Source organism: Microcebus murinus, chromosome 19 (genome assembly GCF_040939455.1).
Source record: "Microcebus murinus isolate Inina chromosome 19, M.murinus_Inina_mat1.0, whole genome shotgun sequence".
In the NCBI taxonomy this organism is placed as follows: domain Eukaryota; kingdom Metazoa; phylum Chordata; class Mammalia; order Primates; family Cheirogaleidae; genus Microcebus; species Microcebus murinus.
Window position 1 is genome coordinate 31,445,633 of NC_134122.1, and position 23,939 is coordinate 31,469,571.

Below are 23,939 nucleotides of genomic sequence, written 5' to 3' on the forward strand. Positions count from 1 at the left end.
AGGGGGCTTCAGCCCAGGATGTACCAACCCAGCCCTGTGCAGTCCCTGCCTTTTGAAGGGCCCTCTTTAGTACTCCTTCCCGGGCAGACAGGGAAGGAAAGGGGCAGTGACAAGAGTGTTACCCGCTGCCTCCTTTCTAAATCCACTGCCTGCTCTCTCCCCACTTACCTTGCCAGATCCCGAGTTGAAGAATGCTGTTGCTGGAGGGTAGTCATCTGATCTCCCTTCTCAGTTTACAGAAAGGGAAACTGAGGCCCAGAGAGGGTTGGTAACTTAGCCAGTATCTCAGCAAGACTCCCAGGCCAATGTCCTTTCTCCTGCTTGGGCACAGTGACGCTCAGTGTGCGCTGCACGTGTGTGCACAAGGATTTGCACAGGTGCACGTGGGGTCAGCGGGGCCGCTCGTGCTGCGCCTCCAAAGCATGACTCCCGACTCCCTTTCCACCCTGCAGGAAGCGAGTTGCCCGTGTGTGCGAGCTGCGGCCAGAGGATCTATGACGGCCAGTACCTCCAGGCCTTGAGTGCCGACTGGCATGCAGACTGCTTCAGGTAGGTCGGGATGCGGGGCGCCCAGGGCCCGTGTTGCCCTAAGCAAGGCCTGCAGGGGAGGACAGGCTGGGCAAAGAATCTGGGAGACGTGGGTAGCCCTCTTGGTGCTGTCCCTGGTTGTGACTTCCCAGGAGTCCTTGACCTCAGTTTCTCCATCTGTAAAATAAGGGACTTTGACTAGAAGGTCCCTAACAGCCTCCCTGTCTTGTTATTTTAGACCTCTAAGGAGAGGCTAGGAGACCCCTGCATTTCAACCAGTACTACCAAGGCCTGCTGGCACCTGAGGGGGGGGGAGTGTTCCCCTGCTCTAGGGGAAGGGAGAGGACGAATGAGCCTTGAGGAAACTGAGCCACGTCCAGTGGCCCCCAGGCTGTTTGTGACGATGCATAACCCAGTGGGACCAACCTGGCCTCCAGACACACACAGCCACGTGTAGGAGGAAGGTGGGGTCAGGGCTGTGGCCAAGGACCAAGAGCACATGGGACCCAAAGGTGGCCGGGTCACCCAGTAGGAGCCTCCCAGGAAGCCAGGTGCAGGGGACAGCCTTGGAGTTGGCTGTAGGGCCAGAGCAGGGGTCTGAAGGAGGTGAGATTTCCTGAGTGGAGGAGTATGGAGGCCGGGGGGTGGGGGTGGGGGTGGGGGTGGGTGGAGTTCCAGGCGTGGTTGGCCACTAGTACAGCGTTCCAGGAGGAAAACACCATCAAAGAGGGAAGGTGAAGCCAGGGGCAGAGCAGGGAGTAAAGTCAAGGCATTGGCCACCAGAAGTTTATTTTAGGCTTCTGACAACATTTAGCTTTTTGTTTTTACTTTTCTAGGAGTAACGTCTAACATTTCCCAGCATTTAGTAAATAACAACCACTTTGCATAGTTAAATATCGTGTTGTCTCTGTTTTGCCAGAGAGGAAACTAGAGCACAGATAGGTTAATTCTTTTAACAGAAGTCACACAGCCAGCGAGTGAAATGAACACACAATGCCCACACTAGCTGGTGAGGCCAAAAGAGATAGGCAGTGTTCCCTGGGGTTCCAAATCAGGTGCTCAGAAGGAGGCCTCTGGGGAGAAGAGGGCTTTTGACAGAGAAAACCACTGCACAGAGAGGGGTGACACAGTACAGTCTTGAGAGAACAGGAACAGCTCATTTGATGGGAACAGCATTGAGTCAAGAAACACAATGAGGCCGGGCGTGGTGGCTCACGCCTGTAATCCTAGCACTCTGGGAGGCCAAGGCGGGCGGATTGCTCAAGGTCAGGAGTTCAAAACCAGCCTGAGCGAGACCCCGTCTCTACCATAAAAATAGAAAGAAATTAATTGGCCAACTAATATATATAATATAAAAATCAGCCGGGCATGGCTGTAGTCTCAGCTACTCGGGAGGCTGAGGCAGCAGGATCGCTTGAGCCCAGGAGATTGAGGTTGCTGTGAGCTAGGCTGACGCCACGGCACTCACTCTAGCCTAGGCAAGAAAGCGAGACTCTGTCTCAAAAAAAAAAAAGAAACACAATGAGTTGGCTCAATTTGTGAAGGGCCCTGAATGCCAAGGTAAGGACCTTCTGAAGGCAGCGAGGAGTCCCAGGAAGCAGGGAAGGGACTTGGGCAAATGTGCTGCTGAGGAATGCCATCCCAGCAGGCATATGGTGGAGACCTGGCAGGGAAGGGACTGTCACAAAAGCTCAGGGGTCTGAGCCCATAAAGCCTGCCCTGGGACACTGAGTGAGGATGGAGAGAATTCCAGACACAGAAGGGACAGTTTGGGGCAAGTATTAGCCACACTGGCCCCAGGTGTCAGGCACTCTTAATGTCAGTTCACTGAGCTGTCACCATACCCAGGTGAGGATGGTGTCTGCCCAGTTCACATGTGAGAAGTGGCGGCTCGGAGAAGCCGACAACCTTGCTGTGGGCTGCAGCGGCCAGAGCTGGGGCTCAGATCCGGCCTTCCCTCTCCATGTCACTGCGAGTTTCGGAAAAGGCCGGGGCTGTGGGGGCAGGGCAGGGGTACCCCAAAGCAGTCTGGTTCTCTAGCCTGGGCACTGGGAAGGGTCCGTTGACTCTGGTGGAATTGGGACCCGGGTTGGGGAGGAGACATGCCCACCCTGTTGAATCGGAGGGCTCGTGTGCTATCCAGGGTGGCGATGCCCTGCTCTGAGCTGGCTAGGGCGGTCTGAGTCCAGCTGGAGGTAGGGAGGCCAGAGAGAATGGTCCCCGGAGCGGGTGCCGAGAGGGTGGATGGGATTTGCGGCAAGGGCCTAGAGCAATCAAGGGAAGAACTTTGGGGCCCCTGTGCTTGGGGTGGGGAGGAAGGTGGAGTCTCGGCAGATGGGTGAGGGGACCAGGAGTGCAGCCATAGAAGCCACAGGAGGCAACGTGGGGCAGGATGCGTGTACCTAGCCACGGAGCAGGCAGGATGTGTGTACCTAGCCATGGAGTAGGGCAGGATGCATGTTCCTAGCTATGGAGTGGGGCAGGATGTGTGTACCTAACCATGGAGTGGGCAAGATGCGTGTACCTAGCCGTGGAGTGGGCAGGATGCGTGTACCTAGCCGTGGAGTGGGCAGGATGCGTGTACCTAGCCGTGGAGTGGGCAGGATGCGTGTACCTAGCCGTGGAGTGGGCAGGATGCGTGTACCTAGCCGTGGAGTGGGCAGGATGCGTGTACCTAGCCGTGGAGTGGGCAGGATGCGTGTACCTAGCCGTGGAGTGGGCAGGATGCGTGTACCTAGCCGTGGAGTGGGCAGGATGCGTGTACCTAGCCGTGGAGTGGGCAGGATGCGTGTACCTAGCCGTGGAGTGGGCAGGATGCGTGTACCTAGCCGTGGAGTGGGGCAGGATGCGTGTACCTACCCGTGGAGTGGGGCAGGATGCGTGTACCTAGCCGTGGAGTGACCAGGATGCATGTACCTAGCCATGGAGCGGGCAGGATACGTGTACCTAGTGATGGCGTGGCCTGTCCTGCCTCCCCAGGCAAGGTGTGAGGCCCCAGGTGGGGGCAGGAGGGAGGAGGCATGTCTGGACTGTCCTAGTGTGGTGGGGCACAAGGAAATGTCCCACAGGGGGAGGGCTTATGGGCAGTAAGAGCCGTGGCTTCCACAGCGTTCCTGGGCCAGGGCGGGTGGTTCTCCCAACAGCCCCCAAGGCTGGGCGAGGCTGACTATGTCCTCACCCCTTGGCAGTTGGGAAGGCAGCTCAGAGAGGGGAGTCACAGATCACCTGGGCACGTGCTGACCGGCAGCCAGGCTGGCTCTGGTGGGGTGCCCAGGGCGCTGGACTCTCCTTGGTTTCCCTCTGGGAGCCTCTCAGTGCCTTTAGGTGGGGCACACCAGGCCCAGGACTCCAAGGCCTCTCAGACCTCCCTTGATGACTCCAAGACTCTGGTTCCAGGGCCCAGTCTCTACTGAAGGTGCTCAGGCAGGAGGGCTGTGACAAGGCCGCGAGGGGCCTGCAGCCTCCAGCTGGCTCCTCCGCCCCTGGTACAGGGAGGTGGCCCAGCGATTGCTACACACCCACCATCATGTCCCTCTGCGTGCCCTTCCTATCAGAATCTCCTAGGGTCCCTAAGCCAGTCACTCTAAAATAATTATGGAGCAGCTACTCCACACTAGCCCCCCTCACGACAACCCATGAAGTGGGGGTGCTGTTTATTAAAGTGATTTTGCAGGTGAGGAAACTGAGTTCAGTCACTTGGCAAGAGTCTCACTGTGGGTGAGGAGTAGAGTCAGGACTCAGAGCCCAAGGCATAACATAACCATAGGTCTGGCCTGCCCCTCCCAGACCAGCAGGGTCCCTGCCTTCTAGTGGGCAAGACAGGCAGTGAACACATGCGCCGTCAGGGGCTGGGGAGCTAGCACGCTAGGGAGTGAAGTTTAAGTGGGAAATTAAAGGGCAAAGGCTTAGAGGATCTAGGAGGAGCATGTGCAAAGGCCCTGAGGCAGAGTTTGCTTGGCATGCCCGGAACAGTGAGGGGCCAGCGTGCTGGAGTGGAGTCCGCCGGGCCGGGGGCCTTATGGGTCCTGTGGAAGGTGTCCTTGGCTGTGCTTCTTTGAATCTCATAACCTGAGCACTGCTCCCATCCCGAGGCTCCTGCCCTTGAAGATGTCCCAGGCTGGTAGGACAGGAAGGGCCACAGGTGCTATGACAGGTGGCCTGTAGGAGCACTGAGCCGGGAGCAGGTGCTGCCTGGAGAAGAAGGTCACCCCTCCCCCACCATGTAGAGTGGGGCAGTTGCTGCGGGCCCGTGGGTGCCCCGGCATTAACACTGCAGGTTGTCACCCCAGGGCCTGCCCTTTTCTCTGTGCTGACACTCCACCCCTGTGGGCCCCACCTCCCTCCCCGAAGATTCTGGCCAGGCCCAGAGTGGCCCAGGCTCACCTTACCTGCTGCTGCCTTGGCAAGGTCCCCTCCCAGAGGCCTCCGTGCACAAGCCCTGGGGCTGCCAGAGCTGTGGCAGTGTTGCCCTGGAGGCTGGGGGGACTGGCCCTGGGTGAGGAGGGGTCCGAGCCTGGTCCGGGATGCAGCCTCTCTTTATTCCTGGGACCTTTTAGGTGAGGAGGACAAACTGTCCATGGGAAATCGACCTCTGTCCCGTTGGGAGCACTGGAAGAGGCAGCTGCTTTTGAGCTGTCCTTGTCCCCAGAGAGGCCTGAGCACTCAATGCATTTGCCAAGGCAGAGGCTGGGGCATGTGCAGCGGACCTATCCCCCGGTGCAGGGAAGAGGCCACCGCAGCCTCCCCGCCCGGGGTCAGATGCTGGGCCCCTCCCTCCCCCTGCACCAAAGCTGAGCAGCAGGTCTTCAGCTGCTTCCTGTTGCAGCCTCAGACCAAGTCCTTTCGCCCCCACATGGCTGCATCCTCCTCCCATGCGGTGTGGCCACGCTGGCCCCACCCTCTGCGGCCTCCAATCCCGAGCCCTGGGAGTAGGATGGGGAAGCGGCTGGTCCGGCCACCCCTGCACTCCCACAGGCCTCCGGGACCCCCTGACCTAGCTGCCAAGGATGCTGCTGGCCTCAGCCCTGAGAAGAAGGCGCCTCCTCAGAGGGGCTAAGTAAGTAGAAAGTCCCCTCCCCCCATCCCAGACCCCTGGTGTGAGGCCCGGCTGAAGGCCACGACAGGGCAGAGCCACCTGGTCCCGGCTGTGGGGCAGAACCGAAACTCTCGGCCGCTGCCGAAGCTTCTGGCCCTTCTGGCGTAGTCTCCCCCTGAGGCTGGTCCTCCAGCTGCTCCTTCTGCACCCCTGGTGTCCAGGGATGTGGCCCCGGGCAGAGGGCAGCCTGCCTCCCAGCCCAGCTAGCCTCCTCTGCTGTGCCTTCCTCCTCTCCTGCCCATGCCTGGCTTTGTCCTCCCTGCTCTCAGGGAGGGGCACCCTGTAGTAGGGTCGGGGACAGCTCTCCCCCGGAGTTCCTCCCAGGCTGGCCCTGGGGCAGCTCTACACGGCCTCAACACCTGGTACGCCTCCTGTGACATCCTTCACAGGACAGGTGGTCTGTGTGGGGCACCCCAAAGAGTCAGGCCTGTCCTACGCCACCTGCCTCCTCTGGCTCCTGGCGGGACGTGGGGCTGGCGGGGAGGGGCCGGGCAGGGTCAGTGCCTTCTGTCAGCAAAGGGCCACCGAGGCCCCGAGTGCCAGCCACAGGGTCCCTGCGTGAGCCCAGGCAGCCGAGGGTACTGAGCCCATGGTGCATGCCTGTCCCCCAGGGACGCCGTGTACTCTTCTGGGACAGGCGTTGTGGATGCCCCGCCTGGGACGCAGAGAGCAGGCAGGTTACTGGTGGAGACTGTGGGCAGACAGAGGTGGGTGGTGCAGGCTTCAAGGAAGTGGTGACCGGGAGGGGAGCTGACTGCACCGGCGGAGCCCTTGGGTGAGTCACTGCCCGGCCATCCAGGCTGCGAGTGCACAGCAGTGATGAGTGTGCGAGCAAGGATGGGGACAGGGACGGGGGAGTCGGAGTTGCCATGAGGGAGAAGAGCTTTCCCTCCCCAGGTGGGGGTGGCTGCTCCCAAGCACCCAGCCCCCACCAGAGGGGCAGGCAGGGCCCAGCCTCTTGAAGCCTGGCTCGGAGGGGGACACTCCTGTGTGTGGTTGGTGTGAGGGCAAGAAGCGAATCTCGCTGGTCCGAGGGGGCCTGGCCTGGCCGCCCTTCTGTCCCTTTAGGTTAGAGCCTTCTGGGAGGCGCAGCCGTCCCCCCTCCCAGCCTGCGGGGATCTCCCCACCCCACAGCTGTGGCCATGACGTCACCTGCGGCCAGCAGAACCCACCCCCCACCCCTGCGGAGGAGCTCTGGCCCCCTTCCTGGAGACACCCCCACCCTGTGCTTCTGAATCTGGGTTTCATCATTTTGTGCTCCCCCAACTCTGCCCTCAGCCCCTCCCCCTAGGCCCCCAGACAAAGGGGAACTGGCTGGATCCTCTTAAAGGGACAGTGTCCTGCTAGCTCCCTGGCTGCTGCCCTCCACCTCTCCCCAGCCCTAGTCCTTGGTTCCAGTGGGTTGGCAAGTAGTCCACGAGTGATGCCCTGTGCAGGCCCCAGCGTGGTGGAGGGTTCCCTGGCAGTATGGGGGAAGGGCTGTCTCACCCAGGTCCCAGCCTGTCCTGCCCGCCTCTCTCCTGGACTGTGGCCCTATAGAGCCTGGGCACTCCTGCCCCTGTGTAACCCAGAGCACCCAAACCATGGCAGAACTGGACAGATCCCCTAGCCCAGGGGTAGGGAACCTCCGGCCTTGGGGCCGGTCACATGTGGCCTTCTGGATTCTTGAGTGCAGCCTTTTGACCAAATCCAAATTTTACAGAACAAAACAGGCCTACCCTATTTTCTGCATAGATCTGTACCCTGGCCAGACATGCCGAGCCCGTGCGCAGGCCCCTGAGTTGGCTCCAGAACCTGGGGGGGCGCGGGGGCGGCTCGTGCCCCTGCAGGCTCACTGGGGACTGTGTTTGCGTTTGCTCATCCTGACTCGGCAGGGCTGCTGGTCCCCAGTCTTCCGGGATACTTGGGTGGGAAGAAGCCAGGCTTGTAGGTCTAGCTCCTGACCTGTGCGTGGCACCTAGAGGCCCCTGTGTCATCTCTCCCCATCTGCCCTACAGGGGCCCCACCAGCCAGGCCTCCTGGTAGCCCCTAGTGGTGGGGCAGGGGGACCCTGGCAGTGACAACCTTGCACACTGGGCATTCTGCTCCGATCTGCTTTTCTGAGGGAACGTGGATTCTAATGCTCTGGTGGGGGTAAGAGGTGTGCTGAGCTGTCCCCTGAACCCCTTTCTCGTCACTGGCAGCACCTGTAGGGCTGCTGGGGTCTAGGACTTGTCTTGACTGTGACCCTGATTAGTGTGTACTGAGCGGAACTCCCACCTCGTGTCAGGAACAGGGCGTAGCTCTGCGGGCCTGTGGCGCCCATCTATGGACCTCGGGCAGTTTAGAGCCCCCGAGAATTATCTGCCGCATCTCTAGCATGAGGACAGCCATGCCCTTCTCTTGGTGGCCTGTGAGGATTAAGTACATTTAACCAAGAAAAGGTGAAGGTGCCATGCTCAGTGCTTCTTCACAGCGCTGGCAGGCCTGAGCTGCCTCCGCAGTGCCGGGGGAGGAGCAGGAAGAAGCGACGAGACCAGAAGAGTGGTGCCCATCCCACCACCTGGACCATGGGCTCCCAGCTTCCATTCCTCCCTCCACCTGGCTGATGGCCAAGAGCAGGGTGCCTGCCCTCTCTGGGCCATCTTCCATGCAGGACAAGTGACAAGACCTCAGATGAGAAGCACCCTTCGCCCACGGGCTTGCAGGTGGACCGGATACTCTGGGTGCAGAGCTGCTGGGGGGTTGTGCAGGCTGTGCACTGCTCCAGAGACACCGGCCGACCGGCCAGGGCAGACTGAATCCATCCCTCGCTCCACTTGCCAAGCCCAGGGCCCCAGCACAGATTGCTTCCGCCCAGAGGACCCACCTTTTTCTAATTCTTAGGAAGGTGTCTGTAGACTAGGACAGGCCCTAGGTGTGTGTGTGGGAGGGGTGCAGCCCTCAGCCCCGCCCCTGTCCACCAGGTGTTGTGAATGCAGCGCCTCCCTGTCGCACCAGTACTACGAGAAGGATGGGCAGCTCTTCTGCAAGAAGGACTACTGGGCCCGCTACGGCGAGTCCTGCCACGGGTGCTCGGAGCACATCACCAAGGGGCTGGTCATGGTGAGTGCCCCTCCCCCGCACCGCACCTGGAGTTGGGGATGCGTGTGTCCTCACGGGCATCATACTCCAGGTCTCTTGGTCACCTTTTTGCTGGTCCCTGGTTCCCCCCCCCATACTGCCTGCGCTGGACTGTCTGTGCGAACCCCTCAGCCCCCGTCTGTGGAGCCCGCTCTGTCTGGGTCAACAGAGCCAGGTCCCCGCAGTCTATTTGGGGCTGCCTATCTGGGGGGAGGCTGGGGAGGGCAGCTACGAGGGCTGAAGGGGCCACTGAGCTGGGTTGTCTCCCCACCCCGCCAGGTGGCTGGGGAGCTGAAGTACCACCCCGAGTGCTTCATCTGCCTCACGTGTGGGACCTTCATCGGCGACGGCGACACCTACACGTTGGTGGAGCACTCCAAGCTGTACTGGTGAGTGCCTGGCAGCCCTCCCGTGTCACAGGTCTGCAAGGGCACTGCCCCGCCCCCGTACGCAGGCCCCGTGCCCTCCCCATGGGTTGAGGGTTGGGGACAAATATTCACAGCACCCTGCCCCTCCACGGTGTGAAAGTGACAGAGAAAGAAGACACAGCAGTAGGACTGAGATAGCCTCAAACATCAGCTTTCTTTTTTTTTTTTTTTTGAGACAGAGTCTCTGTTGCCCAGGCTAGAGTGCCATGGCGTCAGCCTAGCTTGCAACAGCCTCAAACTCCTGGGCTCAAGCCATCCTCCTGCCTCAGCCTCCCAAGTAGCTGGGACTACAGGCATGCGCAACCATGCCTGGCTAATTTTTTCTATATATTTTTAGTTGACCAATTAATTTCTTTCTATTAGGGACGGGGTCTCGCTCTTACTTAGGGTGGTTTTGAACTCCTGACCTTGAGCGACCCTCCTGCCTCAGCCTCTCAGAGTGCTAGGATTACAGGCGTGAGCCACGGCGCCCAGCCAAACATCAGCTTTCTTACCCATATCTGACTGCGGTGCCATTCTGACACCGCCAGGGCTGGTGCAGACCCCACAGACTAAGGACCCTGTCCCTAACAAGACTGCCCCCACTTGACACGCCAGCTGCAAGTTCAGGGGTCCCTAGGCCATTTCTGCACTTTGGACTGACTGGTGCAAATTCAGGGATTCCCTCGAACCTGTCAAGTTTGCTAATTTGCTAAAGGACTCGCAGAACTCAGGAAAGCCTACACTTGGGATTATATTTTATTGCGAAGGATACAGCCAGGACCAGCCAAACGAAGAGACGCGTCCCTTCCTTCCCTGGCACACCAGTGTGTTCACCAGGCGGGAGGCTTCATTGACTTCGGCACCCGGTTTTTATTGGGGTTTCATTATATGGTCCCAGTTGATTGACTCATCGGCCACATGATTAAACTCTGGCTCTAGCCCCCCTCCTTGGAGCTCAGGCTGGCTGAGAGTCCCCACCCTGTAATGACAGGGCTGGTCTTTACGGTGGGAGGGGGACCCATCCGAGTCACTTCATTAGCATAAACTCATGTGGTCCGAGGGGCTCTGGAAGAGCAAACTTACGCCTATTCCAAGGGCTTAGAGTCTCTCTCCCAGGAACCAGGGATGAAGACCAGATAAATTCTCTCTTACACAACACTGATAGGGCTGGATTAGAGGACAGCGTGGCTTGATCCCAGATGGGCTTTTAATGACTTCCTCCTGAACTGGATTTGTCCCCAGGCCTGTCCTGGCCATCTCACAGCCTGGTGGAGAGTAGATAAACCCTCTACTCAGTGACTCAGAGGGGCAAGGGCCAGGGGGCAGGCTTGGTTCCTGCTCCCCGTCCTCCCATGGGAGCAGGAGAGGAAGAGGAAGGGGTCAAGGGCCTGGGGCCAGGGGCTGGGGAGCACTGGTGCAGGTAACTGTCTTGACGCTCTTTTCTTCCCACTCTTCCCTCCCGCTGGGCCGGCGGCTCTTGCAGCGGGCACTGCTACTACCAGACCGTGGTGACCCCTGTCATCGAGCAGATCCTGCCCGACTCCCCTGGCTCCCACCTGCCGCACACGGTCACCCTAGTGTCCATCCCAGCCTCATCGCATGGCAAGCGCGGCCTCTCCGTCTCCATCGACCCCCCTCACGGCCTGCCAGGCTGCGGCACCGAGCACTCCCACACCGTCCGCGTCCAGGGGTGAGTGGCCGCCCCAACAGGGCAGGCGGCAGACACCGGGGCTGGGGGCCCTGCGAATGGGGGAGAGTTTGGGTGCAGATGGAGCCCAGCTCTGACAACCCGGTACACCAGGCGCCTGGTCAGGTCATTAAACCATTACAAATGCCAGGGAAAATATAAAAACAGTTTCTCTAGCCTGTGCATGATCTGACACAAAAGAAGAGTAACCAGGCGAGGGGCCAGGTGGCAGGTGAGGGAGGGAGGGCCCCCAGGTCGGCAGCAGAACACCAAAGGCAGCTTTGCCTTGAGGGTGGAATAAAATTGCTTCCAATGAAATTGCTTCAGTTTGCAAGTCTTTCCAGGGCTGGGCCGAGGAAGCCAGTCTAATAAGGGGACTGCCTCCTCCCCATAAAGCTGGGACCCCAAAGCGTTCTCAGGGCGAACGAGAAATAAACCACACCACCCATAACCCCACCCCAGAACTGTACAGTAAACCATCTGATTTGAACCTAAACAAGATGAGGGTGAGGGAGAAGTCTTATCGGAGAAATTTTCAACTCAGATTTCCAAACCAAATGCTCATGCATGGATGGTTCAAAAATCCTCAAGCCAAGATTGAGAATTCCCCACTTTATAAAAAAAAAAAAATCTGTCAAGAATGAGGGTAAAATAACACGTTAAGGCAGACAACTAAGATTTGATACCCGCAGATCGTCCCTGCAGAAAATTCTAGAGCATGCAGAAAAGATCTGAGAGACAAGAAGGGGTAAAGGTTAGAGAGTCAGTTATTAACACGCAGCGTCACTTTGAGCAGCTCCTTCCTCCTCTCCGGATTCTGGAGTCGGTCTGAACAATGATGGAATCTGACACCTTGGACCCTTCTAAGATTTCTCCTGGGCGTCCACTGACACCTTGAGAAGTATTAACAGTGTCCTGTGTCCCCACTTCTGGCCATAGGAGCCGAGTGCCAGCTTCCACTTGATTCAGTGAATGTTTCTCGTGTGCCTGTTGGGTACCGGGCACCGCGCAGGCAACGGTGAGATAAGAAGGTGGCACTGGGGAAGGAAGGTGACACTGGCCCGGACTGTGTGTCCCCACCCCCACCTCGACATCAGCCCAGCCAGCAGCTGCCTTGTGTATACAGTGAGCAGACAGGCTGGCAAGAGAGAGATGAGGGAACTTCCAGACCAAGAGCTCTTACCAGAGGGCCTGGGAAGGGCCTCCTAGAGGCCCCCGCTGGTCCCCAAAAACCAGGCAGAATTTTAGAAATGAAGAGAGTGAGTGACCACGTCTCCCTGACCGTCTCACTGGGTGAGCATTCTTTCCAGCTAACATCTGGAACATCCCAGTAATTTCTGCAAAGAGCCACACCCTTCTTGGAAGCAGCCCAGCTTGCCAAAGATTTACTTGTCTGTTTTAAAGTAGGTTTAATGGACTGCTTGTCATTTGGTTTATAGCAGCATTTTAGGGAAAGTTTAATTTGTCTGGGCCCAGCCCCCTGGTGCCTCAGCAGGAGACCGAGGGAGGAGACACAGAGAGGCGAAGGAATACGTCTTTAAGGCTATAGCCATGTGAAGCCTGTATCCATGAAAACACATTCTTTGTTTTTTTTTTCAGCTTTTTATAATGAAATTTTCCAAACTTACAGAAAATTTGCTAAAATAATAAGTACATATAAATACCCATAAATAAATACCTATACACTTTTCACCTAGGTTCACCAATTTTAACTTTTTGCCACAGTTAGGGGGTATAGTGTATCTCCCTGTATATACGTCTGTGTACACAGTCTTGCCTGTATTTGCACATACACATGTATGTACATGTGGTTATCATAATATTTACTAATTATCTGAGAGTCAGTTGCAGGCCACATTGGCTCTTCCCCCCACCAAATACTTCAGACGTTCCTGTGAAAACAAGGGCATTCTCTTACCGATGATCAATTGTACTTTGCAGTACAGTTGCCACATTTAGGGAATTTAACATTGATGCCATTATCTCGTGCACCGTCCACATTCAACTATTGCCAGCTGTCTCAATGCCGCCTTTGTAGCAGCTCACCCCAGCCGGGATCCAGCCGTGATTGGACGTTGCATCTAACTGTCAACATCTCTTCAGTCTCTTTTGATCAGTAACACTTCCTCAGCTTTTCATCGTCTTTTACAACCTTGACATTTTTGAAACGCACGGGCCAGTTGTTAAGTAAGACGTCCCCGCATTTGGGTTTGACCGATGTCTCCTGGTGGTTAGATTTCTGTGCTGCGTGTTTGGCCTGACACCACGCAAGCGACGCTGTGTCCTCCAACTGCATGTTGCCGGGAGACATATGATGTCAGCGTGCCCTTTACTGGGGATGTTAACTTTGATTGCTTGGTTAGTTTTCTCTATTATAAAGGCTTTTTCCCCCCCTCTGTAATCAATAAGCCATTTGTGAGATTCGAGTCTGTTCATATCCTGTTCCCAGAAACCTTTCAGCAGATGGTTTTAGCATGTATTGATGAGTCTCGCCTGTAGCCGGTATTACGGCGGTGGCGGAAATGGTGGCTTCCGAGCTCTGTTTTTCCTCCTGCGTTCATCAGTTAGCTGCCTACCATAGGGGAGAGCTGCTCCCCCGCGTGAGAAAACAGTCTTGATGATGGAGAATTTTTATGAATCTGTTTTTCTTAAAGCTCCGAGTCTCCTGTCTGCCTTATCCCCAGCCCCTTCCCATCTCAGGGAACGAGGCAGAGACAGAGTGAACTCTCCCTAAAAGCCTTTTATGAAACCCAGGTAACTAACACCAAAGAGTTAAAAGAAGCAAGTAAATTTGGCAGACAGGCCTTTTTGTGACTTAGCTTATGGCCAGCTAATTGAGGGCGTCTTGCCTGTCTCTACCCTGCAGCTGTAGCTCAGAGCAGGCTGCCAAGTCAGCAGAAGTGGGAGGTTTGGTCTCGCAGGGCGAATTTGGGAGTCAGGTCAGAAGCCAGTGGATCCGGACTCTTATAGGACCCATCGTTTGAGGCTTGTGTGCCCCACGCATACCTGGCATTTGGAAGGCTAGGTCTGCCCTCCATGGTGGAGACAACGTTCTGTCGAATGGGAGCTGCTGAACATCTAGTGTAGGTGGCTAATACCTATAGGTGTGCCATATTTCTCTATCCGCACCTGTGACAGACATCACTAATCGATTACAGAGTCCATCTCACCCCTAGTCTGGTCCCCTTGGCTTTGGTTTTTTGTTGGGGCTCCAGGGGACAGGCAGGCACTGGCCTGACCACTGCTCTACTCACAGAGTGGACCCGGGATGCATGAGCCCCGATGTGAAGAATTCCATCCACGTGGGAGACCGGATCCTGGAGATCAATGGCACACCCATCCGGAATGTGCCCCTGGACGAGGTAAGGGTCCTGGGGCAAGCATGGCAGTGGTACCCTCGCGCCTGGTCTCTGCCTGCACCTGCACCACCCCCATGGGGGAGGCCCCAGCTCACATGTGTACCTGCTCTCCCCAGATCGACCTGCTGATCCAGGAAACCAGCCGCCTGCTCCAGCTGACCCTTGAGCACGATCCCCACGACACACTAGGCCATGGGCCGGGACCTGAGACCAGCCCCCTGTGCTCCCCGGCTCACACCCCCAGCGGGGAGGCGGGCAGTTCTGCCCGGCAGAAACCCATCCTGTAAGTTGGCCTGCCCTTGGGTGAGCTGGGTGCTTTCCCTGGCCGGGCCCTGGGGGCCACCCTGCAGAACAACATGAGGTGCTGGGGACTAAAGGAGGGAAGGCAGTGAGAGGTAGGGAAATGAGGGAGATAGCTCCCCTGGCAGAATTCCAGAGTGCTTCCAGAGTGGTGAATAGGGATGATGGGGGGCTGGGCTCCGAGGTGAAGCGAATGCAGGGCGTCAGTGTGGCCCGGGTATTTGGGCTTTGTCCCATCCATCATGGGCCCCCTGAAAGGGTGTCATAGCAAAGTGATGTGTTTCACAAAGACCACTCTGGTCCTGTGTGGGAGGGACTTGCGGTGGGGTCACTGGAAAGCAGAGGCAGCAGGTAGGCCATTGCAGTGGTCCTGGCAGTGGGGTCCGAGGGTCCCATAGCCTGTTGAGGCTGGGAGGAGTGGGGAGAAGGCACGAGTTAAAAACCCAGAGGTGGCCTGGTCCTCACTCCACATACTGTTGGACCTTCTCGGGGACTCCTGGTGATAACTTTATGGAGGGACACCTTCTGGGCTGGGGCCCAGGATGAGGGGGCAGACTTAGGACCTTCTCAGGAGGGCGCACAGGGTGACGGTGCACAGGCTGGCGTGGGTGGGGGTGTGGCAGGCAGGGAGGAGAGGGGCGGGGCCTTGGCTGGGTGCCGCCCCCCCCCATAGCACTGGGCCCTCTGTGCCTCCCCAGGAGGAGCCGCAGCATCGACAGGTCCCCGGGTGCCGGCTCCCTGGGCTCCCCCGCCGCCCAGCGCAAGGACCAGGGCCGCTCTGAGTCCCTCCGCGTGGTCTGCCGGCCACACCGCATCTTCCGGCCGTCGGACCTCATCCATGGGGAGGTGCTGGGCAAGGGCTGCTTCGGCCAGGCCATCAAGGTACAGCGTGTGCCTGACGGTGGTGAGGGTGGGTGGTCTGGACTGAGGCTCAGCCGTCCATCAGTGGCTGCATGGTGGAAGGGGGACCTGGCTTCTAGACTCCCCGGCGAGTGCTCTCTCCTCCACCTTGGCCTTATTCAGCTGATTAGAGGGAGATAGACTAAAACTCTAGGGGGAGGGCAGCCCCTCAGGTTGCGGTATGGGTGGGCAGGGCAGCCCAGACTGGAAGTCCCCATCCCCGGAGCCCACATGAGCCCAATGCCACCCCTTTGTGGCCTCTGGGTTCCCTGCCCCCCAAGCAGGGACATGAGCCCTTCCCTGGTTGTGATGTCACCTGGCTGTGACTGGGCTATCCAAATATCCAGACAGGCCCAGGGTCCCCAGCCTTGTCCCTGGTCCCCTGGCCAGGCAAAGGGGCCCTGGTTGACCACCATTTGACCTCCAGGAGACAGGCCAGCAGAGTAGGGAGCTGGCCCTGGTCAGGGGGTCCTGGACCTAGGTGCCAGCAACCCTCCTTCCCTGCCAGCCGGGTAACCTTGGCCCTGTTAGGGAACTTCTTAGACCCTCAGTGTCCTCAGGTGTACCAGCATAATGCGTCCCACCCCCAGGGTGACGGGGAGCATCTCAGGAGGGGCCAAAGAGCATGAAGCCATCTGCAGGTCTCCCTGGCTGTCCTGGGGGCTTCCCAAAGGAGGGCTTACAGGTCCCAAGTCTTCACGCCCCTGTGTCCCCTACGCAGGTGACTCATCGAGAGACTGGCGAGGTGATGGTGATGAAGGAGTTGATCCGGTTCGATGAGGAGACGCAGAGGACGTTCCTCAAGGAGGTCAGTGAGCAGAGCTCGCACGTCCCTCCGGGCCACACTCCTGGGCCCCGTCCTCTCCCCCGTTGAGACACAGTGTCCCGGGGGAGGATGTGACAATGTGACACTCCAGCCACGCTTTGAAAGGAGAGACAGCACCTGCCTGGAGGGCGAGGGGGAACAGGCCCGAGGGGGTGAGAGCAAGCCCTGCAAGGAGCTCAGCGGCTGGGGCGTGGTGGAGGGAGGGGCCCTGGGCTCCCCCTCAGTGGGGCAGGCCGTGGCCTCCATTGTGAGGGGAGGAAGAGGCAGGGGCAGACTCCGCTCAGATCAGGCCGAGCTGGGCCCAGCCTGTTTGTGTGCCGCCAGGTGAAGGTCATGCGGTGCCTGGAGCACCCCAACGTGCTCAAGTTCATCGGGGTGCTCTACAAGGACAAGAGGCTCAACTTCATCACTGAGTACATCAAGGGGGGCACCCTGCGGGGCATCATCAAGAGTATGGTGAGTCTCTAGGGGCCCCACCTGCCACACTGTCCCAGCCACCCCTGCTGTGTGGCCCCAGGCAAGGCAGCGCCCTCTCTGGGTCTCAGTCTTCCTCCGCTCTCCAGTGGGGATTGGCCTTAGGGGTCTCAAAGGCCATCTGAATCCTAATTCCCAACTGAATAGTGGAGCATCCAAAGCCAGGAAGGAGCTGGAGAGGGGCGGCTTTTCCGAGGGGAGGGGCCGCATAGGCAGTTTTGGGTGAGCCAGAGCCTGCCGCACCTGCAGCCGGTCAAAGGCCCCTCCAGTTACGGTCCTTGGTGGGCCTCGGTTTCGCTTCTGGCAAAACCTAATCATTTTTACCATTGAACATGTTCCGTAGTCAGAGCTTTCTTTAAGGATTTGGGTAAAATTACAAGTCCTTCTTTAGAAATAAAATGCTGGGAGGGCAGCCGTGCAGCACCCACACTGGGCAGTGTCCTGGGATCCAGCCCCCTGCTGGCCCCACTTCAGTACCACTCTGAGGCCATGCGATCGTGTTCCCTTCCTCTGCGTCCTCACTTCCTCAGGGTGGATTACCTGGTATTTCCCAAGGTGTGGGACCCGTGGGCTGCTGATAGGTCTAACTTCACCGGACAGGTTCTATGGTCAAGGACGATTTAGAAACACTGGGCTTTGCTTGAGGCCAAGAGTTCAAGACCAGCCTGGGCAACATAGCGAGACCAATTAGCCAGGTGTGGTGGTGTGCACCTGTAGTCCCAGCTACTTCAAGGCTGAGGCAGGAGGATCTCTTGAGCCCAGGAGTCAGTGGCTGCAGTGAGCTATGATGCCGCCACGGCCCTCCAGTTCGGGCAACAGAGCAAGACCCTGTCTCAAAAAGAAAAGAAAGAAAGAAACACTAGGCTACGCCAGGTTAGGCTTCCTAACTACATCTCTGAATCTTTAATAGGCTCTGATGCTCCGACCCTCTCAGTTGAAGTCTCCAAGGGGAGGGGGTTAGAGAATGAGGCGGCTCCCCAAATGATTGGCACCCAAAGCCCCGTTATCCTGGTGTGACCCGGCACCGCAGCTCTGCAGGTGACCTCGCTGGGCCCTGCTATCTCTTGCCTGTCTGTGAAAGTAGGCTCAGATTTTTCTAAAAACCTGAAAAGATAGGATTTCTGTAGGAGATAAATATAGCTTTTTTCCTCAGAGGAGGCAGATTGGGAGCTATAGAGGAATATCCCCCCCTTAGTGTTTGAAATCGGTTCTGTTAGAAAATGACATTTCGAGTTGTTCACCCACACCCCTTAGAGGCAGACAGTTGGGGGTGCCAAAGAGAGTTAGCGGGGAGTCACCGGGCCCTAGAGGCAGACAGTTGGCGGTGCCAAAGAGAGTTAGTGGGGAGTCACCGGGTCCTAGAGGCAGACAGTTGGCGGTGCCAAAGAGAGTTGGTAGGGAGCCACCAGCCTCTCTAGGACTCTGGTCCCCAACCCCTGGGCTGTGGCCCAGTACCGGACTATGGCCTGTTAGGAAACGGGCCACAAATCACTGCCTGACCTCCCATCTCCCCCACCCATGACACTCCACCCTCCCACCCTCAGTCTGTGGAAAATTGTCTTCCATGAAACTGGTCCCTGGTGCCAAAAATGTTGGGGACCACTGGTCTAGGACACTTGCCCCCTCCTGCCTGTCTCTCACGCAAGTGTCCCTGCCTCTGGAGCCCCACTGGCTCCACCCTGCCCATCCTCTCTCCGCCCCCAGGACAGCCAGTACCCGTGGAGTCAGAGGGTGAGCTTCGCCAAGGACATCGCGTCAGGGATGGTGAGTGAACCGGGCGACCCGACCCCACATATAAAAATATTCTCTGGGCCGGGCGCGGTGGCTCACGCCTGTAATCCTAGCACTCTGGGAGGCCAAGGTGTAATCCTAGCACTCTGGGAGGATTGCTCGAGGTCGGGAGTTCGAAACCAGCCTGAGCAAGAGCGAGACCCCGTCTCTACTATAAAATAGAAAGAAATTAATTGGCCAACTAATATATATAGAAAAAATTAGCCGGGCATGGTGGCGCATGCCTGTAGTCCCAGCTACTCGGGAGGCTGAGGCAGGAGGATTGCTTGAGCCCAGGAGATTGAGGTTGCTGTGAGCTAGGCTGATGCCACGGCACTCACTCTAGCCTGGGCATCAAAGTGAGACTCTGTCTCAAAAAAAAATAAATAAATAAAGTAAAAATAAAAAAATAAATAAAAATATTCTCTGCCACTAACCTAAAATCCCACGAGGAATCGCCAAGCAGAACCCACAAGGAAGCTTTGAAAGCAGGCAGAGGGGCTCAGATGGAGAGTGGGAAGAGTACCCCCAACTGGCCTGGCCAGGTGGGGAAAGGGGAGCTGCCACCTCCTGACCTCCGCCCTCCCCCCAGGCCTACCTCCACTCCATGAACATCATCCACCGGGACCTCAACTCGCACAACTGCCTGGTCCGAGAGGTGAGTTGCCTGGGTATCTGCGTGGCTGGACAAGGGGGGAGCCGGCAGGAAGTTTCCAGCGGCAAGAATGGCACGTGCTAAGGCCCTGAGGTGTGACGTTCAGGAAGTGATGAGTTGCTGCTGTGGAGTGCATGTCCAAGGAAGCGCCGGGAGCCTCCAGGCGCTGTGGGAAGCAGTGGGCTGTGAGTGCGGAGAGGGGCGAGGCTAGATCTCACAGGCCTCCCAGGGCGTCTGCTCACACTGTCTGGCAGGCAGGGAGCCGCTGCAGGGCGAGCCAGTGTGGTGGGCAAGGTGGGGGGGAGGATGGCCATCAAGGCCTCAATCCCACAGCAGGGATCATCCCTCGAGAATCTGAGAGTTGTGAACTCTCCTGTCCCTGAAATCCATCCGTGCACAGCCAGAACTTTGCCCACAACGTGGGGCCTCTGAGAATCCCGGATGGTCACCCTTGCTGGCTTCCCTAGAGCTGTTTCCATAGCAGGTCTGTGGGCCCCATAGCAGAAGATCTTGGGGTACTTGTTAAAAGTGCAGATTCCTGAGCCCAGGTCTTCTCAAAGGGACGGGGCAGGAGTCAGCACTTGAGCAATCCTGGTGGACCCTGGCCTGAGAGCCACTGCCCAGGTGGGGCAGAGGGTCCAAGGATCTCATTCAAGACCCCATGACCGAGGCCGGGCGCGGTGGCTCATGCCTGTAATCCTAGCACTCTGGGAGGCCGAGGCAGACGGATTGCTCCAGGTCAGGAGTTTGAAACCAGCCTGAGTAAGAGTGAGACCCTATCTCTACTATAAAAATAGAAAGTAATTAATTGGCCAATGAATATATATAGAAAAAATTAGCCGAGCATGGTGGCGCATGCCTGTAGTCCCAGCTACTCGGGAGACTGAGTCAGCAGGATTGCTTGAGCCCAGGAGTTCGAGGTTGCTGTGAGCTAGGCTGATGCCACGGCACTCACTCTAGCCTGGGCAATGAAGCGAGACTCTGTCTCAAAAAAAAAAAAAAAGACCTCATGACTGGCCTGCCACCTGGCATTACACCTAAGGTGATGGGTCCCTAGAGGGACTGTGCTTACCTGCAGCCTGGTTGGGGTGGGCCCAAGACACATGGTCAACCCGTCCCCCATCTGCTGTCCTTGTAGAGCTTTCTGTAGGTGACTGTCCTCATTTGTGTCACTCCCAGATGTAGCACAAGGTTCTTCCCCAAGGAGGAGCCTGTTCCTGACCCCCGGCTGGCCAGGGCGCTGCCTCCTGCCATCTCTGTTATCTGTTCCTCAGTGTTCTCGCAGCAGTGGCCAACCCTGGGCTGGAAGCAGGGGCCAGGCTACTACCAGGGCCCCTGACACTAAGTGTCTTAGTTCGTCCGTGCTACTATAACAGAATGCCTGAGACTGTGTAATTTATAAAGAAAAGAAATGTCTTTCTTACAGCTCTGGAAGCTGGGAAGTCCAAGGTCAAGGGGCTGCCTCTGGTGAGGGCCTTCTTGCTGGTGGGGACTCTCTGCAGAGTCCCAAGGAGGTGCAGGGCGTCACATGGCAAGGGGTGCATGGGAGACGACCAAACTGGCTCTATAACAGACCCGCTCTCGTGATAACTAACCCGGTCCCTCAATAACCCATTAATCCATTAGTCCATGCAGAGCCCTCATGACCAGTCATCTCTTGGCCACTGTTGCAGTCATGCACCACGTAATGACATTTCAGTCACTGACGGGCTGTGGATACGACGGTGGTCTGAGCAGTAGGCTACACCGTCTGGCCTGGTGGATGGTGGGTGAACCGTCTAGGTTTGGGCGAGCACACTCTCTGATGTTCACACGACAACAAGGTCACCTAACAATGCATCTCTCTGAACATATCCCCATCTTTAAGGGACACGTGACTGTACCTTGAAGATGAAGTTTCAACATGAGTTTAAGAGAAGACAAACATTCAAACCATAGCACCAAGCCCAAGCAGGCCTGGCCCCGGGACCCATGGAGCATTTGTCCAGCTTCCTACCTCGGCCCTGACGCCTAGGGCTTTGTCCCCGTCCCTTGTCTCTCAGGACCCCCCAGCCAGGTTTTCTGTCTCGCTGGGGTAGACGCAGCAGTCAGCACTGCACCCTGCAGGGGCCCGGAATGGGCCAGGGACGGCTCCTGCAAACCTCAGATAGCGGAACCAGGGCTCCAAAGTCCTGGGCTTGAATCCCAGCTGTCACTGACCAGCCGGGTGGCCTTGGGCAACTTTCTTCACCTCTCTGAGCCTAAGTCCCCTCATCTGTAAAATGAGGATAAAAATTACATAGACCTCACCGGGTTGTTGGGAGAATTAAAAATGAAATCTGTGACATGGCACATGTAAGACCAGACCAGTCTTTAATCAGAATTCCCGTTTTTCTTTCCAAAACAAGGAGCACCAGTTCCCTGATGGGGCAGAGGGAGAACAGGGAAGGTGGGGAGCAGGGTGGTTCAGGGGAGCAGGTGGGAAGGGGCAGAGGGTACAGTGTGGCGGGGGCATGCTGGCATTTCCAGTTGCTTCCAGAAGTTCCATTTGCCAAGAGCAGAAGAGTTTGGGGAAGGAAGAGGGGTTCCGCCCTGCACTGGGTGTCAGAGGTGTGTTTTCCGGGCGTCTGGGGTTGGCGTGGGGCCCTGGTCGGGAGCAGGCTGGGCAGGCAGTGCCAGCGTCGGGTCTCAGGGCGACCCTGCTTCACCTCCCAGAACAAGAATGTGGTGGTGGCCGACTTCGGACTGGCAAGGCTCATGGTGGACGAGAAGACTCAGCCCGAGGACCTGCGGACCCTCAAGAAGCCAGACCGCAGAAAGCGCTACACCGTGGTGGGCAACCCCTACTGGATGGCGCCCGAGATGATCAACGGTGAGTGCACACCTCGCCTGCCATGCCCCAGGTCCCTGGGCTGCACCTGACACCGTCCTAGGGAGGCCCAGGGGCCAGCAGAGCGGCAGCCACCGAGCCCTGACCACTCCTGGACTCCTCGGGTTCCTCTCTGGGTCCCGCGTTCACTTCCAGTTGCTGCTGTGACACGTTCCCACACGTTCAATGGCTTACGTAGCAAATCAGCGTGCAGTTCTGGAGGTCCAGAGCCCAGCGTCAGCCTCGCTGGGCTAAAGGCAAGGCGGCGGCCGGGCCGCACTCCTTCTGCGGCTCTGGGAGGCTGAGCAGCGCCGCGTCTCCTCTACTCTCTGGCCTCTGCATCTGTCCTCACCTCTCCTTCCCTCCTTCTGATAAGGACCCTGCGATGACATCAGACCACCTGGATGACCCAGCCCCATCTCTAGCCCAAGACCCTTAACTTAATCCCGCCTGCAAAGCCCTGTGTAAGGCCGCACGTGCACACGAGCCAGGGATTAGGACAGGACGTCTTTGAGGGCCGTAATTCGGCCTCCCATGGAGCCTCTCTCCTCTACTCCCTTTCATCAGTGGTCAAGGGGCCTGTGTGTGCCCAGAGTGAACGTTGTAAGGTCCCTCCACAGGCAGGTGACACACACAGGTTCAGGGCAAGCCGACCAGGGGTCCGCTCAGCACCAGCACTGACCAAGCTGACGCAGTTAACGTGGCCCCCAAGGAGCTTAACCCATAAAAGAGTCTTTGTGGTCGCTGTCTTTAAGGGGAGGTGCAAGGGTTACGTAGGGTTTGGAAGCTCATGACCACCTGCTCGGCATTCAGTAAATGACAGTGGCTATGCTGAGCGTTTTTAACCTCATCAGGTAGGTAGTAGTGTTCCCATTTTACGTAGGAGGAAACTGAGGCTCAGAGAGTTTGTGTCAGTTTCCTGAGGCTGCTGGTAACAAATTGTTACAAACTCAGTGACTTTAAACAACAGAAATTTATTGTCTGTCAGTTTGGGGGGTGGAAATCTGAAGTCTTGCAGGGCCATGCTCCCTCCAGGGAACAGTCCGTTCCTGCCTTTCTCAGCCTCTGGTTGTCCTGCATTCCTGGGCTTGTGGCTGCGTCACTCCAGCCTCTGCCCCTGTCTGCACATGGCCTTGTCCCCTGTTCTGCGTGTCTTCTCCGTCTCTCTTATGAGGGCACCAGCTGTGGCATTTAGGGCCCACCCGGGTGATCCAGGATTCTCAAGATCCTTAACTTAAACACATCTGCAAAGACTGTCTTTCCAATACAGTAATATTCACAGGTTCTGGGGATTTGAAGGGGTTGTCCTTTGGGGCCACCACAGGGTTCATGGCATGCCTGGAATCAGTCCAGGTGAGGATGGGTGGCAGAGCCTGGGTGTGGCTCGCATCTGCCACTTGTCCTGACCTCCTGGCCAAGGCATCCCCCTACCCCCACCCCGCGGCTGGACGGTCCCTGGCACCCGTTTGGCATCCTTTCTGACACAGCGTCACCTGCTCATAGTCGGTTTCTTTGCCCAGGCCGCAGCTATGATGAGAAGGTGGATGTCTTTTCCTTTGGAATCGTCCTGTGTGAGGTAGGTCCAGGGTGGGTGGCGGCGGTGGCTCCTCTGCATGCCCCACGCTCCCAGGCTGCAGGCCGGGGGGCTACAAGGGCCTCAGGGCTGGGAACAGGGCTGCCCACAGCAAGGGGTGGCCTGGCCGTAGGGGGAAAAGGTGGTCAGGCTGGAGCCAAGCCCAGTGCAACCTGCCCGTCCCCCTGGGTTAACTGCCGGGCCTTGTGCCGGACAGATCATCGGGCGGGTGAACGCAGACCCTGACTACCTGCCCCGCACCATGGACTTTGGCCTCAATGTGCGAGGCTTCCTGGACCGCTACTGCCCCCCAAACTGCCCCCCGAGCTTCTTCCCTATTACCGTGCGCTGCTGTGATCTGGACCCTGAGAAGAGGTGAGTGGGGTGGGGCCCTGGCCTGGGGCTGCCTTGG

The 23,939-nt window shown here is 57.7% G+C and overlaps 1 protein-coding gene across 3 annotated transcripts in view; it reads left to right on the plus strand.

Annotated features, from left to right (window-relative positions):
• LIMK1 (LIM domain kinase 1) overlaps positions 1-23,939 on the plus strand; it is a 31,311-nt gene that overhangs the window by 1,420 nt on the left and 5,952 nt on the right. The window contains exons 2-15 of one of the 3 annotated variants that reach the window (XM_012742209.2): positions 453-549; positions 8,569-8,707; positions 9,005-9,114; positions 10,619-10,825; positions 14,079-14,184; positions 14,298-14,464; positions 15,180-15,363; positions 16,103-16,189; positions 16,532-16,663; positions 18,386-18,445; positions 19,044-19,109; positions 21,801-21,957; positions 23,475-23,530; positions 23,745-23,902. In XM_012742209.2, the coding sequence (XP_012597663.2) occupies positions 453-549; positions 8,569-8,707; positions 9,005-9,114; positions 10,619-10,825; positions 14,079-14,184; positions 14,298-14,464; positions 15,180-15,363; positions 16,103-16,189; positions 16,532-16,663; positions 18,386-18,445; positions 19,044-19,109; positions 21,801-21,957; positions 23,475-23,530; positions 23,745-23,902 (1,726 nt within the window). Of the gene's footprint in view, positions 1-452; positions 550-5,370; positions 5,585-6,204; positions 6,399-8,568; positions 8,708-9,004; positions 9,115-10,618; positions 10,826-14,078; positions 14,185-14,297; positions 14,465-15,179; positions 15,364-16,102; positions 16,190-16,531; positions 16,664-18,385; positions 18,446-19,043; positions 19,110-21,800; positions 21,958-23,474; positions 23,531-23,744; positions 23,903-23,939 lie in introns of those variants that run through there. The other 2 variants (XM_012742210.3, XM_075995380.1) reach the window with 2 other exon arrangements.